The sequence below is a fragment of the Euleptes europaea genome, chromosome 1 (assembly GCF_029931775.1).
Source record: "Euleptes europaea isolate rEulEur1 chromosome 1, rEulEur1.hap1, whole genome shotgun sequence".
NCBI classification, from domain to species: Eukaryota; Metazoa; Chordata; class Lepidosauria; order Squamata; family Sphaerodactylidae; genus Euleptes; species Euleptes europaea.
The window spans coordinates 107,773,775-107,792,367 of record NC_079312.1 but is presented as its reverse complement, the minus strand read 5'-3'; the positions used below and the strand labels follow the sequence as shown (position 1 = coordinate 107,792,367).

Here is an 18,593-nt window from a genome sequence, read left to right as displayed (position 1 = left end):
AACATGTTCTGGGATGTTAATCCATTTGAATTTTTTTTTTTTTTTTAGCAGAAATCACCTCTGAATTAAGACATTTTTGTCCCCCAAACTCAGACGTAAGGACTGCATTTTCTGACATTTAACATGGAGCTACAAAGTCATACAGAAGTTGAGGCAGGACATTTAAACCTTGCTCTCTACCACAGATGTTTTGGTCACTAGAAATCTGGTCCTCAATATTCTTCTAGTGCTACAGTTAAGCCCCAGTAACATAATGGGGCTTTTGTAGCATATTAGAATAGTAGCAAAAAGGGTGCTTAAAAAAAAATGGCACAATGCAGCTGGTTAAACACAAAAAGATGGTGGTTCAGGGATTATTCCACCCATCCTTAAAACATCCTCTCATTTCACCCGCACCAAAACCATTGCCTCATAAAAGCTTCAGTTTGCCTAACTGACAATTAGTCAGGGTTTATTGAACACTGCAGTATTTACAAAGCAACAAGGTATGAATATTTAAAAGCTTAATTTTTTTAGTTACAGAAATTTTAGTTACGGAAACAGAAATTTGCTCTTGGTACAAGTACTTGAAAGAATTTAAAGGACTGCTTTAAAGGAATACATTAAAAATTTAGTATGCACCTGTATGTAAGGGGGAAAGGAGAATATTCAATCTCCCCTTCTCCCAAGCCACATCATGGAAACACACTGCATGGAGTTGCAAATAACCTGGTGGATCCTTCCATGGTGTAGGCTTTTAACTGCATTGTGTGATGCAGTCCTGAGGAATATCCTGAAAGATTTAAGCAACAGAGGGTGATCTCTGTAGGCTGAATTTACATATGCAGTCAGTAAAGTTAACTGACAGTCTGTAACTTTACTGGATATTCACGTTGGAAGTACAGGACTGCCTGAATTTCTTATACAGTGAAAAGTACAGAATTTGTAAATAGGTAGATGAAGGGAATAAAGGTTTACTCCTGTGCTAAATATTTAAGCAGCAATAGAAAAATGTTAAGCCACTTGAACACAAATATTGAAACATGACTCAGCAGAGCTATGTAATGCTAGGAGCCTCAATGGCACAAGAGACAGCGTAGCATGTTAACAGGGCCATGACAAACAAGAAAGGCAGCCTGATTATTGCACTACTCACATTTATGGAATTGTCCCTTTAAAATTAATTAGGCATGTGGCAATACGGCATGCGATGTGGGGGAAAGCTGCTGAAGAAAATCAGAGCATAGTCCATTAATCTCATCATTCAATTAGCAGGAAACCAAGAAAAGTTAGGAGAAGAAGTATTTGCTCCAACGCACCTTGCTGGAATGCATACTGAAAACATTTGTAAGGCCCAAAAACTAACCATGAAAATTAACTGACATTTCAGAGAAGAAACTGCCCGGTGGGAGGACAAAATTACAGGGAGGAAAAGGGCCAAGAAAAGAACAAAAACCCTTCATTAACTGATGGCCTAATTATGTTAATATTTATGTAATCTAGGTATGCCACTTAAGGAGAGGGCTTCTGATAATATTTAAGACTACTGAAGTCAAAAACACTCTTATCATACCAGTAAAACAATTATTATTTGAAATTAGGGGAGGCACTCGTGACTGCTGGATACAAGGGCCACCACATTAAGATTTTCTTTCCTAAAAGAGAAGTCAAAATATCCCAATTCTTGCCAGGTAGGCCCCATGCCAGAAGTTGGCAGAAGTCTTAAATATGCATGGATCTGCAGAAGAGGTGCTCTGCACTGAAACTACAAGGAAGTCCAAGTAGTCCTTTCCATTGGCATTTCTAAAAAAACCACTGGCAATGTGACCCACATCTGGCTTTAGAAGGTTTCTACAGCACGAAGTCCAATGCTGGAAACTCCTGTTACTTCCAATCAAGATGTAGGGTACAAGGTATTCTTAAAGATTTGTGCAGCATGAAAGATGCCTATTTATTTATGGGGCTTACTGTATATACTCGGGTATAAGCCGACCCGAGTATAAGCCGAGGTGCCTAATTTCACCCCAAAAATGGGGGAAAATTAGGCACCCACGTATAAGCTGAGGGGGAAATGAACTCCCTCTCCCCCGCAGGCTTACCTGACCGGGCTCCAGGCGCGCAGGCAGGCGGTGGCGGCGGCCCCCTCCCTGCGCGCAGGAGGCCCCGCAGGGTCAGCTGGCAAATGGGAGGACCGGCCCGGGTGAGGTGGGGGAGGTGTGGGGGGAAGAAACCTCCGCCGCCCAGCAGAAGGCGTGATCGGGTGGGGGGGAGAAGGCGGGACAGCCCGCCCATCAGCTGGCCGGCGGGAGTGCGCTGGGAGAGGGTCTGGCAGGCGAATTACCGTATTGACCCGAGTATAAGCCGAGGTGAGTTTTTTAAGCCAAAAATCATGGCCAAAAAAACTTGGCTTATACTTGAATATATACGGTATTCCAAATTTGTAATTTTGGTACTTAAAATAATTGTAGCAGCATGCAGCGCAGGCTTAATCTTGATTTCATAGCAGAGTTCTTTAAAAAACTTGCCTAAGGATTGAAGCAGCTGACTTGTGCAGTTGTACCTTTATAACGCAATCTGGTGCTGAGTTACTCCACTCTAAACCCATTAAAATCAGTAAACTTATAGTAACTCCGCAAAGGATCACACTGGTAGTCACTTTCAGTTCCTAATGGCGATCTACATAGGGCAGAGCCACTTTTAGACTTTCTCCTACTGCCTAGGATTTGTACCAAAAAACAATTACTTACAACTGACAGTGGAAGTCTTTTTGCTGTATTTTAAGACGTGACGCTACAACATGTTTTAAAGGCAAACAAGGTTACATCCATTTAACAATATATGAAAAGAAGCCATTTCCACTTTTTGGAAAAAACAAACAAGAGCTGATAACACTAGGAACTCTGCCCAGCCCATATTGTGTCTCCTCGATGTGGACCAATAAAACACAAGAAAACTTTTGCACTGCGCTACGAAGATCACTCTTTTGATCCCTATTGATAGAAAACTGCTTTTAGGAACCCACTGCAAGCAACAGCAATGCTATTCTGAGCTAAACACTACTTCTAAGCACTGCTGGAAAGCAGCAGTATGGGACTAAAATAGGTGCCACCAGAAAAACAGGTGCCACCAGATAACCTGGAGATATCTGCAACATCTATATATTGTTGTACAAAATATCAGTGTGCCAAAATAGTATCAACTCAATCAAGTAAACCAAGCACTAGCTTGAGCTCTGATCTGAGTGGTAGATTCCCCTATTTTAAAAACCCTCTATTTATGGATTGGATAACTGCATATCACTTCAGAATACAATTATACATACATCTCTGTGCATAGAAAGTTTTATTTCTGAGATGATCTTTTTCTGAGGTCTTTCTGGTACAGTTGGATGCAGCAATCTACTGTAACGCCACTATTGTAAACTTTTACAATCAAGTCTGAAACAGACGGTCAAAATACAGGCGCAGCCCCAGTATGTGGAGATTATTCCAAGGCCGCACTGTTGCAGTATCAACATACACTGAACGCTGGTCCTTTTGAATCTGCAGTACAATCCTTGGAGGCAACATATTGTTTAGGCCATAAACTTGCACCCATTTCACATTGTGGGTAGACACAGGTTCTAGATGATTAACTTGAGTGGTGTTTAAATAAGATTGAGACATTGCACAACAAGCATCCTTAGCAAATCGGTCTATCCAGCATCTGTAACACTGAGCGACTCCCAGCCACTTCTGCTGATACACTGTTATGGAGACAGGAAACTTATGAATTCTCTCTTTCCAAAACCACTTAAAAGCTTTGAAGGCGTCACCAAAAATCTATGCAGAAGAATCTTTCACACCGGCAATATAATGTAACCATTACATAAACAAGGAAACTGTTAGAGTTTTATAAAACCTGCCTACGTAGTCTAGGTGTTAAAATATATATATTTGGTTACTTAATGCACATTAAGTCAATTGTACAAAGTCGTCACTGATGTTGGTATTTTTTATTCTCTGGAAACGGTAATACTAGAAGTCTGAATTGAGAAATTCAATATATTTTGTGTTCTTTGCACTGAAAAGTCCTCTACGTTAAAGATCTTAATTTTCAGTAGATGGCACTCGGATGTGGTTTATGATTGGTTTTTGGAATCAATGGGGAAAAAACACACTTAAATGAACATTCAGCACAGTGACATAATGGGACTTACAACTAGATGTGAATAGCCTTAAGGGGAGTTTCCCCCCAAAAAATATTGGATTAGTGTCACAGGAGATGAACAGCTAATCTTTCCGTTCTGGCTCTGATGCCAGGCTGCATACTGAACGATTAGTATCAGGATGCCATACAACACCACCTTTAAGTATTTCTTAAAGAAATATCTAGATTTTAAGGACTGTCTCAACAACACAGTATCACAGTTAAAGACATGTATAGCAGGACTGTGGCCCCTTTCCCCCTTTGGTTCCAGTAGATACAAAAATAGTGTTGTAATAGAGACATAAAGGTAGGAACTAACTCAGTACTGCGGCGCTTATGAGCTTCAGCTGAAATTTGGCAATCCAAGGAGGGCCCCAACTGCTCCAAAGTATCCCTGTATATGAAAGAAAATTTTAAGCTCAGCCATCATATCAAGTATATTCCCTCCCCCAAAAATACACAGAAATAATGACATAGCTTGAAACAGTACATGGCAACTTTCTCACCTTTTTACTGAGCCTGTATCAAAATTTGACATGGGGTATCAGTAAAAAGCTATATCCCAAACCAGCTCTGACATCTATTCAGAGGTTCATCACCTATCCAGTGATCTGTTGGTATACACCATTTTCTTTCCTTACCATGGTTACTTCCCATATGGGGGAAAGTAACTGTTCCATACGGGGCTATCTCAGATTCCTTCCCACCCTAAGATTGGAAGCAGGGACACAGTTGTGTATATACTAGGTTATGCATTGGGGAGGCTGTGCACAACACAACAGATTTGCTTGCTAACCCAAACAGTCTGTAGCTAAAACTAAATGGGAGACAAACAGAACTGTGTGTTCAATTTTTAGTGCTGCTCCGCGCTGCACTGAGCAATACTGATCCCTTCTGTACTACAGCATTTTAGCAGCAAGCACAGAAACTGCACAGGAGTCATGATTTTGCTTGTGATAAACATGCTTTAAAGATCGCACAAATGACTGTTGGCCATTATCACAGCAATTAGTAGATCTAGGCAACTGTTAAATTGGTAAGGACTTTCTAAATTCCAGTGATTCAAACTCACTCTAGAAAAGAATGATTGAATCTTGGATTTTCATTAAGCCTTGGATTTTCAAAGTCAGAATCGCTAAATTAACTGATGACTGTTACAGAATACTTGCAAAGTGTAACTAACTCAGAACTTCATTCTCTGAAAAAAAAAACACAAAGTATAGGGCTACAGCATACACACTGATCTACTCCATTCATTCCTTCAGTTCAGCATACCATTAAACTTGTTTCCATTATTGCTCTAATCAGAATTGTGTTGTTGTAAAACAGCTAAAGTTAAGCACCTTTGATTTTGTCATGGGAAGAGATTTAAACGCATGTTCAATTTTTCCATTAAATTCAATAGTGGCTGACTTGTGCCTGTTAGAAGGCTAAAAGTTCAGCAACAAATTAGATAGAGCTAGTGTCTCATGCAGAAACAAGTATTCCCTTTCAGGAATACAATTATGAACATCTGGCTTCTTCAAATCTGTTCATCTAAACTGAATGCACAAATTTAGGTTTTTCTTTCAGAGACTCAAGTCTCAAGTATTCCAGAGACTCAAGTAGAAATAAACCCTCTACGTAAATATTCTTCCTCCGAAACAGAAGTAAATAAAAAGTAAACTGCCAAGAGGATTTTAAAATGTTGATGTCTTTATTGGAAGACAAATATGGTCTAACTATACTCAACACCTGTGGTCATACATACCTCATGTTCGAGGAACAGAGCCTTCAACTGGCCTTTGGACCAATAATCCAGGGCATAAGCCAGAAGCTTCATAGATAAGGTATTCACACGCAAAAAGTTCCCAACAAAGACTACACGGTTTATTTTCTAAAGGGATGCAAGGCAACAGATTAGCACAAGTTTATCTAATATTAATTTAACAATTTATCTCTGTGTTTAAACATCATGTAAAGCACTGGCATGCACTAGAAGACTTACGAGAACCAGTGACAATGTGAAAACAGCTGAAATAGGTCATGTGTTTAAAATTAAAAGTACTGCAGAATTAAGTACAACTTAAAGAAAATAGGTTGGACCAAACCAATCCAAAAAATGAGAGTATTTGTGGATGGGATCGTTGCTGTCATCCCCTTTCCAACGCAGCCTCTTACATCCCATAAAAAAACTGCTCCTGGGGATAGATGGAAGCCATGGTGGAAGTGGCATGAGAGGACTCCAGCCTGAAAGGGTGAAATCCACACAAGCTTTTCCCAAATGAGTTTTTGCTTCTATGCCATTAAAGGTTATTGTATTTGTTTTTTTTTGTGTTTTTTTTTGGAGTTTTTGCTCATTTGAGGATCCTACCCTATTTGCCTTTGGGGCTCTTTCCACTAAATTTCCCTTTTGGTTGCAACCCCCTGCGCCCCATCCCACTCTATTCGTAAAGATACTCTCAAGACAGCTATTCAGAATAGCACAGGAGACTGTGGAGGGGGGCATAGAGATCCCTTTGGGTCTGATCAAACCCAGATTTCATATTTCTTTCACTCAGCATTAGCCTTACCTCCATCGAAGAGTAAGATCTCAGTAGCTACTCATTTTCATGCCTTCCCATTTCTCACCCTTATGACTCCAACTCAATTCTACTACGTGATCACTACGCTACCCCCACCTCTGTACCAAATGCCAGTGCTCACTGGCAAGAACTCAGCTACCCAGGGAACAGTTAAACCAATATTATTGAAAAAACATACATGCTTGTTTATCAAGATAACTGTGAAGATCAAAGTAGGAGGGGAAGGCAAAATGTCCTGCACTGCAAGCAAGTTTCTGGCCACATAGCATCAGGCATAAAACAGCGGCTGATCAAGCAAATACATTTATATCCATCCCTTCATTCATCTTAGAGATCTCTTTGTCAACCATAGGAGGAATATTATAAACTATGATTAAACTAGCGTAGCTAAAATAAAGCACTACACACACTGTGAAGATGTGCTCAGTGTCTTCATAGCCCTGTACAATGCTGCTTGATCCATATGCAACAAGGCAGCACTGTAAAGAAGCCAAAGACAGTGAGAAGTATTCCAGATGAAGGTGTTTTTTTTTTAACTGTCCTGACATATAGACTCATCTACCAGCTTCCACGTTTTGCTTCTGCATAACCTGGTTTCAGTACTTGCTTGAAACCGAAGCTCCAAAAAGCAGCAGAGTCATTGGTGTGTTCGCAAAAAAACCTAGATATTACTAATGTTATCAATGTAACTCTCCCATATACCATGTAAAGCCTTTTAAAGGAAAGGGAGGGATAAGGAAAGACTCTGAACAGTTAACCCAGTGTGAGAGAAAGAACACACATCTGCTTGATCCAAATGATAACATTAAGAAAAGACTTAAGAAATTGCATGTTTTATCCCACAATGAACCTCAAAAGCACTGTAATGTCACTGCTCCACCCTCCCCCTCATCTGAAGTTACCTCATTTACTGCACACATTCGTGCTATAGATCCAATGTTATTCGTGATAGTAACCAGCGTAGCTCTAGCCAGATCTTCTTTACTAACAGATTCCCGTTTTTCCTTGTAGATCATGTTCCCAAAGCTAAAAAATAAGATTGTACAACAGGATACAATTTTGAATTTGGGACACAAATTTCTATTACCAAGAAGCAGGAACATTTGTGACCAAGTTGCCTGGCTATTCTGAACAGCTCTCTGAATTGTCTTTCTTCTTCACCCCATTCAACCAGACAGCTGAATTAGGAAACAGAGCAGCACAAAGCCGGTAAGTGTATCAATGTCCTTGTTATCTATTTTGGATCTTTCACCTTAGAAATTATTCCAGTCATTCAGATAGCCTTTAAAGATGCAGTGCTAGTTGCATTAGCAGCCTTGGGGTCTGAGGCCAAGACCAATTGTACTGGATAGCACAATTGAACTGGATAGTGCAGTAGTTTGATAGCCTAGGGATGGTAGTTTTTATATAAGGCCCAGCAGGAAAAACGCTCACAGTGTGTAATAGAAGTAATCATAGGCCTGATATATAATAAAAGTGAACACAAAGTATTCAAATTAGATAACCCCTTCTGTTACCACTGTACATTGTGAAGATAACAGGTAATCTCCCAAAATGTTGCCATGTTACACATCAGGTTCCAATGTATCCATTTAAACAGGTGCTGATACAAAGTAAATCCTATGCCTAGACCAATAGCCTCTTTTGATTGTTCATGCCCTACTCTGGCATGATCAGGTTCACTTTCAGCTTAACATTACTTATTTACCACAGGTTTATGTATCACCAAGCACTGATCTATCCTAATTGTCTAAAGGGAAAACATCTCCTAGCTTAGCAACTATGTACTTTGTAACAATTCAGCACAGTATCATGGAGTGCTAAGACAGGAGAATATGCATACAGACTGCGATCTTCCATATACTCACAGCCTTGATGGCAAAGGGGAAATATCCAAGGATCACCTGCAGCACATGACTGGGAACTTAAAACACTATTTTAAATGTTTATTAGTTACTAGCCTTTAATCTCACAGTTCAGATATTTCATAAGTGATATTGGTTGTGCCATTGGCTGACTCACTGGCGGACTTGTCTACTGATTTGTCCAAGCAGCCAGATTAAAATTTAAGGAAAACCTAGAAGACATGGGAGAAAGTGACCAATAAACAGATAGGATGATGTTAGTGTTTTGCCTCAAAGCCTTTGCCCAGGAAAGTACTAGATTAGTAAAATGAACTTGTAATGAACTGCAGTCTACGGTAGCTGGCTAGAATAGGAAATTGGAAACCTGATCTCTCTCTGTATAGAGATGTAGTTTGTAAGACATAGTTTGTAAGACAATCTCAGCAGCAAAGGAAGAAGTGAGAGAGATAGGCGAGTTAAAGAGGGCAAAAAAGTCATGGCACTAATGCTGCTTCTCCTTGCTACAGCTGTTTTATGATAAACTTCATAGGTTTGAATAAAAGCATTAGCTTTTAAATTAGAAAGTTTTCAAGCCAGAACTAGCTATGAATTTAAAAACAAGCTGAGTAACATCCTCATCTGTTGGGCCAGTATTATGGGTATATGTCTGGTACAACGATCTCCTGGCTCTTAGGAAACCAGAGTGTTTCCTTCTTGTAAGGCTGCTGACCTGGAGAAGCTAAGAGATATGTAAACTTTCATGAACATGAAAGAACTCTTGTTGGCCTGCCTGTTTGAATCTGGACATCACCTCCCTATTACAAAACCTATGACTGTTTTGGTGATTGCAACCTCTTGTTCCAGAAGAGGTGTGAAGAGACATGCTTCAGAAAGCTGTATAAAGCTTTCACCACATGGCCCTTTGGACTCTTAATATCCACCTGACTTGGATGTATGCCTTAAAAGTTATATAATGCTTGTTTTTGGGCTCTGTTGGGTATAGTTATAGCAAACAAGGGACATCCAGGTTCAAATCCCCACTCTGCTATTTAACTCATTGAATGATCTTGGCCATGTGCCATCTCTCAGCTTAACATCTCAAGGCTGTTGTGAAAATAAAATGGTGGATGAGGTGACATGTAAGCCACCCTGTACTCTTTGTAAGAAGAACCAGATTACAGCAATTAAAATACACACACACACACACCTTATTTGACAGAGAAACTGCTGAATTACAGTTGATATTCAAACTAAAGTCAATGCATTTACCTGGGCTGAATAAAGACCTTGCATTCATGGCCCATTACCAATGCTGATTTCTCCACACCCATCTCTCCCCTGGACATCACAAACTCTTCTGCATATCACACCTAATCCAATCAAGCCTGCTATTGACATTTACATACTGTTCCTCTACTTAAAGACCGATGGATTCACATTCTAGCTGTATCTGAAGAAGTGATCTGTGGCTCACGAAAGCTCATACCCTACCAGAAAATATTTTTGTTAGTCTTTAAGGTGCTACTGGACTCGTGCCCTTTTTGACTACCTTATTTGACTGTTCTTGAATTGAGAAAGTACTTTGTATTTTGTTATCTATTATTTATTAGTCTGATTTTACACAGCTGCCATTTTGTTATTGCTGGACATTGCTTCACACAGTATGTGCCGTATATATTATTCTAAAAAAATTAAAATGCTAGATGGGTTTGTACTCTCATGCTTAATATATGACTTGTGTATAATCTAAAACAAGGACACAAATTCAGTGCTTCTATGTTGCCGAAAAATGCTTTATAAATGATACATCAGAAACCTGAATACTATACTTTTTCTTAGATACCTGTAAATAATTAAGTATGCTAATTTTTCACAGGAATCCTAATTCAGTATTCTCAATTAACATATATTTTAGTATTAGTGTTCATTTACCTACCTAGAGGCCACAGCCCACCCTGGCAAACCAAATCGTTCATAATCTCCCCCATAAATGTCACGGACTAGTTTATCAGCATGTGTGCTGTCCCCCTTGGATGCCATTTCTAGAGCTTCTTCAAAACTTTCACATCCAGTCAGTAAGCTGCACAGACCAAGAAAGGTCCCTCCACCTAGACTGGTATGAAAAAAAGAAATATTATAATTGAACTTAAAAATAATAGTTCTAAAACTAACAATTTTTATATATTCTAGTTACAAGGCTGTCTTGTGACTGAACAAATGATGATCTCAGTTTTAAGCCATCTCAATTCACAACTCTGAGAATGATGAACTTTACAAGAAAGGTGTCTTGTGAACCCATACTTAATATGACATTTAACCACAGCCATAGTTCAGAAAACATGAAAGGCCTAACAGGATATATTTTACAGAGGCAAAAAGCATAACAACTAAGCAAGGAATGCAACATTCATGTATGTCCCCAAATGTTTCTTTGAGAGTTATTTGAGGAATCAAGTTCTTGCAGAAGGATAAATTATGAAGAAACATGGTAAAGTAACTTGGGGAATGTCATGCAGTGTTCAAGGGTCTTTGAAAATGCCAAACCATGGTTTTGTACTACATGAAATGACCAGAAAGGATCCTTGGGCTCATATGTTCCTTCTTCCCCTTGGATACAAGTGTTTCACAAATCACTGTTTGCTATTATATCAACACTATCAAAAATGGCTTGAGCTTGCCCTGCAAGCCAGGACTGTGACTTGGCTATCAGAGCTGTAATCCCAGCAGCAATCACCAGCAATAATGGAGCCTCAATAAATCACAACAAATCTGTTCCTATCCCAGAAACAATCTCCATTCCTTTATAACTTCCCCACTTCTACCTAGGAGGTTGTATATAGATTTTGAAAGGTCACCAGAAAACATAAGAAATATGTAACAATCATTTTTAAAATGCTTTTACAAAATCCATTATCAAGAAACACAAACTACAAAAACAAAACTGTCCACCATGCTCTTAAACATGTACATAAGATACATTCACACTGAATATTATTTGACATTCCAGATCATAATTTTATGAAACATTTTAACTTTGCATGCATTAAAAATCATTACCTTGTTCCAGTTACTCTCTTATAGTTGTCTTTGGAATGGACAGCTAAAATACTGACTCCTGAACCAATGTTTACAACCAGCAAAGGGTATGGATCATCCAGGTTAAAAGGCATCTTTTGGCACCTTTCAGGTTCTGAAGCATTTTCAAAGTAGTAGCACTCTGCCTGGCCATTAAAACTGACAGAATCTATATACAACAAGCCTTTAACAAGACAGTCAAGTTCATCTAGTTTGTGCAGCTGGAGATTTCCAATCTGTTAAGATACAAAGGACATGTGAAAGCAACATCTTCAGGAATTAAGTTTAACAAATACTGAAAAAATTTAGCATGCGCTACACGTAAGGGAAACAAATTCTCCTACTGATGTGATGTTGATTTGTATTTTTAATGTTTTTTTCCTGGAACAAAAGTACTATCAGATGGCATTTTAAAAGTAAATTTGCATATGAAAGTTTTAAATGGACCACAAAAGACTTTTTAGCAGCTAAACAAGACTATTCGTGAGTCTTTATGATATTCATATTGGTGCATTCTAAATAATGAAATATCAAGCCAATACAAAGCAATGTTGCTTAGATGATTAACAAAGAAGCTTAAAAAGCACTCCTGTGCTATTTACCATTATCTAATTATCTTTCATGATTTTAAAATTTGTAATATGACAAGTAGCTTCTCTCCAGTTAAGTCTTCCATGCATGTAGAATGAACAGTCTCATCACTGCTGAGACATTAGGGCATATTACAAAGCAAACAAAGCAATCATACAATCCACACATGGTCCCCTAAATGAGAAAGAATGAATGCCCCTGTGGCACCTAGGAAGCATGGGAAGGCAAGGCGTCTTTAAGGAACCTATGCAAGAGCCCAGCTGGAGGCAGTAAGCCTGTAGCTCAAGTATGGCTGGAAGGCTGCTGGTTGGGTAGAGGGTGGATATTGGGAGCTGGAGCCATGAAGCTGGGAAAGGGCATACACCTAGGCTGGAGAGGCCGCTGGGGGCAGTGTGGGCCTGGGCCCCTTCCAGGCTACCCAGGTGCAAGACCAGCTCTAGGGGAGGATTTAAATATGGCCACTTTGAGGAGCTGGGCAGCGGAAGATGCATGGAGTGCAAGGCGATCAGTGTGGCAACAGTGTTGGCGTGGCGCAAGCGAGGGAGCCTAGGTGGCTGAGTCAAGCGAGTACTGGAACTACACTGAGGGTGATGTTTGTGTAAGCTGAACCCTTGAATAAAGCTTATTGTTGCAAACCTGCCTGGATGTGTGGGTGAGCACCCATGGGAAATGGAAGATGGACCACTTCCTAGCTTGCTGAAGCCCTCATACTAGCTGGACTAGTGGGCTGGATTAACCCTGAACGAGACCTGGCGGCTACAGCTCCCTCACCGTTTTGCTGGCCACATGTTCTTAGTACCTACTTCTAGAACCTTTGTAGATCTGTACTTCTAGAACCCTTGTAGATCTAGATCTGGAGGCTTCAGCAGACTGCCTATACCCACTGTGAAAGGCTGCATGGGAAAGAAAGTCATACTACCTTTACAGAGGGGCGATGAGAGAGAACACCACATATAAAACAGAGATCTTAAAGATAACATCCAGACATATTTATTATCGTCCTATGTGACAGGGTTTTGGAAACAATCTGCTTCCTAACAAAGTGCCTGCTCTGCTGAAAAGCACTTTCAGAAGGGGGCAACGTATGCAAGTTCAGAGGTTTTTTGACTCCTCCAAACTCCACCTGGGGAAAGGCACAATAATTTGACAGTTGTGTTACTTTATTTCCACAGACAAAACTATACTTTAACAACACTTATAGAAGATGCAACTGAGAATGAACTACCTACTGTGCGAAAATCTTCTTCAAATTTATAGGCACCACCACCAGTGGCACACAGCACTGTATGCAGTGTTGAGAAATTTTTATTTCTTCCCATTTGAATGAACGTAGGCAAATCATGGGTTGGGAATCTGATAAAGTGCAAATTTCCTTTTCGCCCGAAGAGTATCAAGTCCTTGAGTTCAAGGTGGACATCCCGAATGCCAGTGGACCCATATGCTACATTTGATGTCAAGTATCTACGAATACTCTTCAGGCTTTCAACTTCTTCCTGCTCTTCTTCTGCAGTAATATCAATAGGTTCAAAATAAGCCAGCTTCACCAGGGTTCCCCCAATGTCCATACCAAACCATGGAAAAGCTGCAGAGAAATAAACTCACTGTTAGACAGTATGTGTGTGTGAATATTGAATCAGTCTCATCTGCCAACACTTCAATGATCTCTTCAACGTTATCAGATGATTAATCAAGACCGCTTAGCATGATTATGGCACTCACAAACTATCCACAACAGCCCACTCCTGAGTATATTCCATTTGCTGGCAGGCATCATCAATAAATCAACAGCAATAACAGATTTTCTAGTACAAACACTGGACACAATATCCAAGGTAATCCAATAATAAATTATGTATTTCTACCAACGTGAATTATATCACCCAGTAAGGAAGAATTCTCAGAGGTTCTGAAGTACACTATTTTCATACAGCTGACATACTTGGTTAAGTTGTGTTTGTTTGATGAAGCATTTGAAAATCATGGAGCATGACTAACCTGCTTTTCTAGAAAAATAAACAAATATTTAAGGACAGCCTATCTCTCAGGTCTACTACACTCAACCGTCCACCAAGAGTCAATACACTAATCCTCACATCAGAAGTTTCCATGAGTTGAGAATGTCTTTTTAAGGACTGCTGCCACAACAAAGGCCTTACAAACACATAGAAAAACTTCTAACAGAAGCACATCTGTTGGTTAAACTCTGGTAAATTATTAAGTGAAAGCCAGAAAATCTGGATTCCAGCTGATTTTTTTCACCCCATTGCATAAGAAAGGAATGTCTAAAACAAAAACAGAAGCCCCTTGTTGAAACACGGTAATCTCCCACTCTGGTTTTCTCTTTAATCTCAAGCGTAAATGCCAGAAATTCTTCTCAAGATAAAATAAGGTCACGGTAATTGGATTTGAAAACTTCAGATAATTAATACATTTCCCTTTACCATGTAGCCTGATCATGTTACTTGTCACTTTGAAAATTGAGTAGAATCTTGTTAGGCGTTTGTTGTATTTCTTGCAACTAGAATGTACTTGAAACATAAGTCAAAGTTGCATGTGTATATCTCTTTGAGCAATAAAACTTGTCTATGTGAACTTCAAACTTGTCTAGCTTCTGCCAGCACAATAGCAGTTTAGCCTTAAACATGAACATGCCTGCCAGTGTGCACAGGCTATCTGGGGGCAGTTCACAGTAGTGCATCATAAAAGTGGTGCTCGAAGTACTGTCTGACTTGCTGAGACTGTATTTCTTATAAGTGCAACTTGGCCCTCAGGAACATGCTGCATGGAAGACAATCCAGAATTTGAACTTCTTTGTAATTTTGCACTGTTCACAATATTATGTATTACCGCTGGGGTTCTGTACCTTTGTACAAAATTTGTACACTGGTAATCAAAAAGTATATACTTTTTCATTGTACATTTGGAATACTGGTTATTTAAGGTACTCTTCTGTCACGGTGGCATAGTTGATACATAAGCACCACCAAGTTTTGTATCAGAGTCAAGGCCACTAGAAATTAGATTGCTTGGTCAAGTGTGCTTGAAAGCGTCAAGGTTAATGTGCTATAATTTATTCCTGTAAACATTTTTTCTTGTAGTTCTAATCAACCAATAAGATAATTATTATTGCTTTATTCAACACACACCATTAAAGTTCTGACTAAACAGGACTCCATTCTGTTTGCCAACTATTTCTGTGCTGTTCAAAGGAAGTCTGAAAAGAAGGATTTATCAAAACAAAAAACCCAAAAAAACAAACAAACCACCCCTCTTTGCGTCAAGTCCCACAAAGTACCTGTTCTTTCCTAGGACCATATTACAAGTTGGTGGTCCCTGAGCTTGTAGGAAAGGGGTGAGGGAACAGAGAAGAACAGAAATAAGTGATTAACTGGGAAATCATCCACTTCCCATTGAAGCCTATGCACTTTCCAATTTCTGAGCAGGCTTTCCCCACCCCCTTTTAACTCTGAACTATTATCAGTATTTCTAGCAAGGGAAAAAAACATTTAAACACAGAACTTGTAGAAGGCTTTCCACAAGTACTAACGTCTTAAGGCTACATAAAGTAATCTAAGATCTCTTTGCCGTCTTAATAAATTGTTAATTTTAAACTCCAGACACCGAGGAAATTTTCTTGCTAAGGATTAGGCTGATTTGCTAAGGATTAGGCAATAAAAACGTCAGATATATCAGTAACAAAAAACCAGCAACTTGACCTCAACTTTTACTTTGAAAACACTAGGAACATTATAAAAACTGTGTGACTGTGCAAAAATATATGAAAGTTTCTCACAAAATCATTTGCGTTGCCAAAAAAGAATATTTCCAACTATCATAATCATACAGTTCAAAACAAATCTTAAACCAATATGAAAACTCAGTCAACTAACAGATTACTATGAGGCACTTGAAATGATAGGAATTCATCAGTACTGTGTGCGGATAACATAGACCTCACTTCACAGTGCAGCTGCACAATGAGATGCACAGAACTACATTATACTAGCACACTTTTACTACAGAGCATAGATTCATAGTTAGAAGGGCCATATAGGCCATCTAATCCAACCCCCTGCTCAATGCAGGATCAGCATAGAGCAGGGATGGGGAACCTCAGGCCCGGGGGCCGTATGCGGCTCCCGAGGACATTTTTTGTGGCCCTCGGGAGCTCCGGGGCCCTGCCGCGGAGGCACGGCGCAGGACGGCCCTCCCCGAGGGTGTTCCTGGAGCCGTGGCTTGCAGGGGCACTGCGGCGCCCTTTGGACCTCCTCTTGCCGACTGCTGTTGGTCGGTGAGAGGAGGGGGAGGGACCCTTCCCCCAAGGCTTCCCCCTATTGCCGCAGCATGCAGGAATGCTGGGGCACACTGTAAGCCCCTCTCGCTGCCTGTTGGCTGTTGAGCAGGGAGAGGGAGAGGTGGGAAAGAGGCCTGCGGCTCCCGGCGGCAGAGCATGCGCGCAGGAGCTGATTGGGCTTCGGGGGGCCTTTTGTGGACTCTGGGGGGGGCTGGAGCCTGGGGCCCGGTTGCGTGGGGCCGGCAGGTGTGTGTGTGTGTGTGTGTGTGGGGGAAGTCTTTTCTCTCTCCCTCTCTTTCTTTGTCTGTCTCCCTCTGTTCTTTCCTTTCTCCCCCTTTTCTTTTTTCTCCCTCTCTCCCTTTTCCTCTTTCTCTGTTTTCCTTCCTTCCTTTCCTCCCTTGCCGATCGACTGGCGCCTCGTTTTCTCAAGCCCACCACTGGCTGCCCTCCCGCCTGGGAGGGGAGGACCGGGGGAGCCCTCCAGGCTTTCTCTGCGTGGCCTCCCCTGGGGTTGCCAACCTCCAGGTGGTGGCCGGAGACCAGGCAACCCTAGCCTCTCCCCCCCCCCACTCGAAGATCTACACCTGGTATGGCCCCCAAATGATGTTATAAATGTGCAAATGGCCCTTGGCAGGAAAAAGGTTTCCCACCCGTGGCATAGAGCATCCTGACAAGTGTTGGTCCAGCCTCTGCTTATAGTGAAACATCAATAACTGTGATCACTGAATGTGAAAATTCAGAGTTTTCATGTTTATTTTACTTAACAACGTGCTTACTGTGTAGAAAGCACATAATGTATTAAGTCCTGCAGAATTACATCTTAATACTCATCGCAGCCAGAAATTTATCAACAACATAGTAGGAGAAAGCCAGCAGTGTGCTAGATTTGACCCAAACTCTCTCCCTCATCATAAGTCGGTCAACCACTAATCCAAGCCAACGGATACAAACTGCAAACCGGTCTTCCCCTATTTAACACCGCCAACAAGCCACACTTTTTCTTAAATCGAAGAGCTGAAGTTACCCTTAGGGCAGGAGAGGGGACAACGGGCTCCAATCAGAACGAAAGGGACAGGAGGCCTGATGTGTGCCTGTGGCTCAGTGGCAGAGCATCTGCTTGGCATGCCGAAGGTTGATGGTTCAATCCCTGGCATCTCCAGTTAAAGGGCTAGTCAAGTAGGTGATGGGAAAGACCTTTCTCTGCCTGAGACCCTGGAGAGCTGCTAGGGGAGGGGCACTGGCTCAGTCCCTGGTTCAATCACCAGCGTCTCCAGTTAAAGGGACTAGGCAGGTAGGTGATGGGAAAGACCCCTGCCTGAGACCCTGGAGAGCCACTGCCGGTCAGAGTAGACAATACTGACTTTGATGGACTGAGGGTCTGGTTCAGTAAAAGGCAGTGTGACAGTACCCCAGAGATCTCCCGGTAATCATTGGCTTCCAGCCTGCCAGGGAAGGAATTTCTGCCTCGCTCCAAGCCTGCTCTGTGCACTGGGCGAAGAGCCATGGAGTGTCACAGTGAACGATCAAGGAGAAACTGGACGAAACGGCAACTGTCCTGAGTCGCCTTTCTGTCTGCAATACAATCAGATCTGCATAACTTGTGGATGCGTCGTCACAACTTGAATTGGGATCCATCTCTCTTCCCCAGTATAATCGGGACTCAGAGATCTCTGCCCATGAGGGCCTCCGAGCCAGCAGCTGCCAATAAACCGTTTTCTTGATAACGACCTTGGGTCTCCCTGTTTTACTGCAACAGCAGCTTCATGTGCACAAACAAACAAACAAACTGTCTTACATGGTTTCTTGGCATCTTTGATCTTCATGTCTCCGAAATGGCACTCACGACGGGAGGCACTGGGGTCCGAGCTCCGGGCCGAGCTCTGCAAGGTCAGGAGCGGCGGCGGCGGCGGCGCAATTTGCTGCAATTCCCTGTCCACGGAGGCTGATGGCAGGTGCTGAGGGACGAGAGGGAAGGGGGGGGGGAGGAGGAAAAGCCGGCCCAGCCAAGGCCCGGCTGAGGCGACGGGGGAGGCCGGCCGGCCGGCGTCGAGGGCGGGG

General features: G+C 41.4%; 1 protein-coding gene across 2 annotated transcripts; it reads right to left on the bottom strand.

Annotated features, from left to right (window-relative positions):
- Positions 1-4,350: 4,350 nt before the first annotated feature.
- Positions 4,351-18,377, bottom strand: PANK3 (pantothenate kinase 3). Of its 2 annotated transcripts, XM_056862413.1 has the most exons (7): positions 18,331-18,377; positions 13,471-13,823; positions 11,633-11,886; positions 10,512-10,688; positions 7,634-7,757; positions 5,918-6,043; positions 4,351-4,561 (listed from the first exon to the last, which is right to left on the bottom strand). In XM_056862413.1, the coding sequence occupies exons 1-7, from the start codon at positions 18,356-18,358 to the stop codon at positions 4,511-4,513; spliced, it is 1,113 nt and encodes a 370-aa protein (XP_056718391.1). In that variant the 5' UTR covers positions 18,359-18,377; the 3' UTR covers positions 4,351-4,510. The 2 variants fall into 2 exon arrangements, with proteins under 2 accessions (XP_056718391.1, XP_056718398.1); XM_056862420.1 differs by lacking the exons at positions 13,471-13,823; positions 18,331-18,377 and having other exon boundaries at positions 10,512-10,683; positions 11,633-11,733.
- Positions 18,378-18,593: the final 216 nt, after the last annotated feature.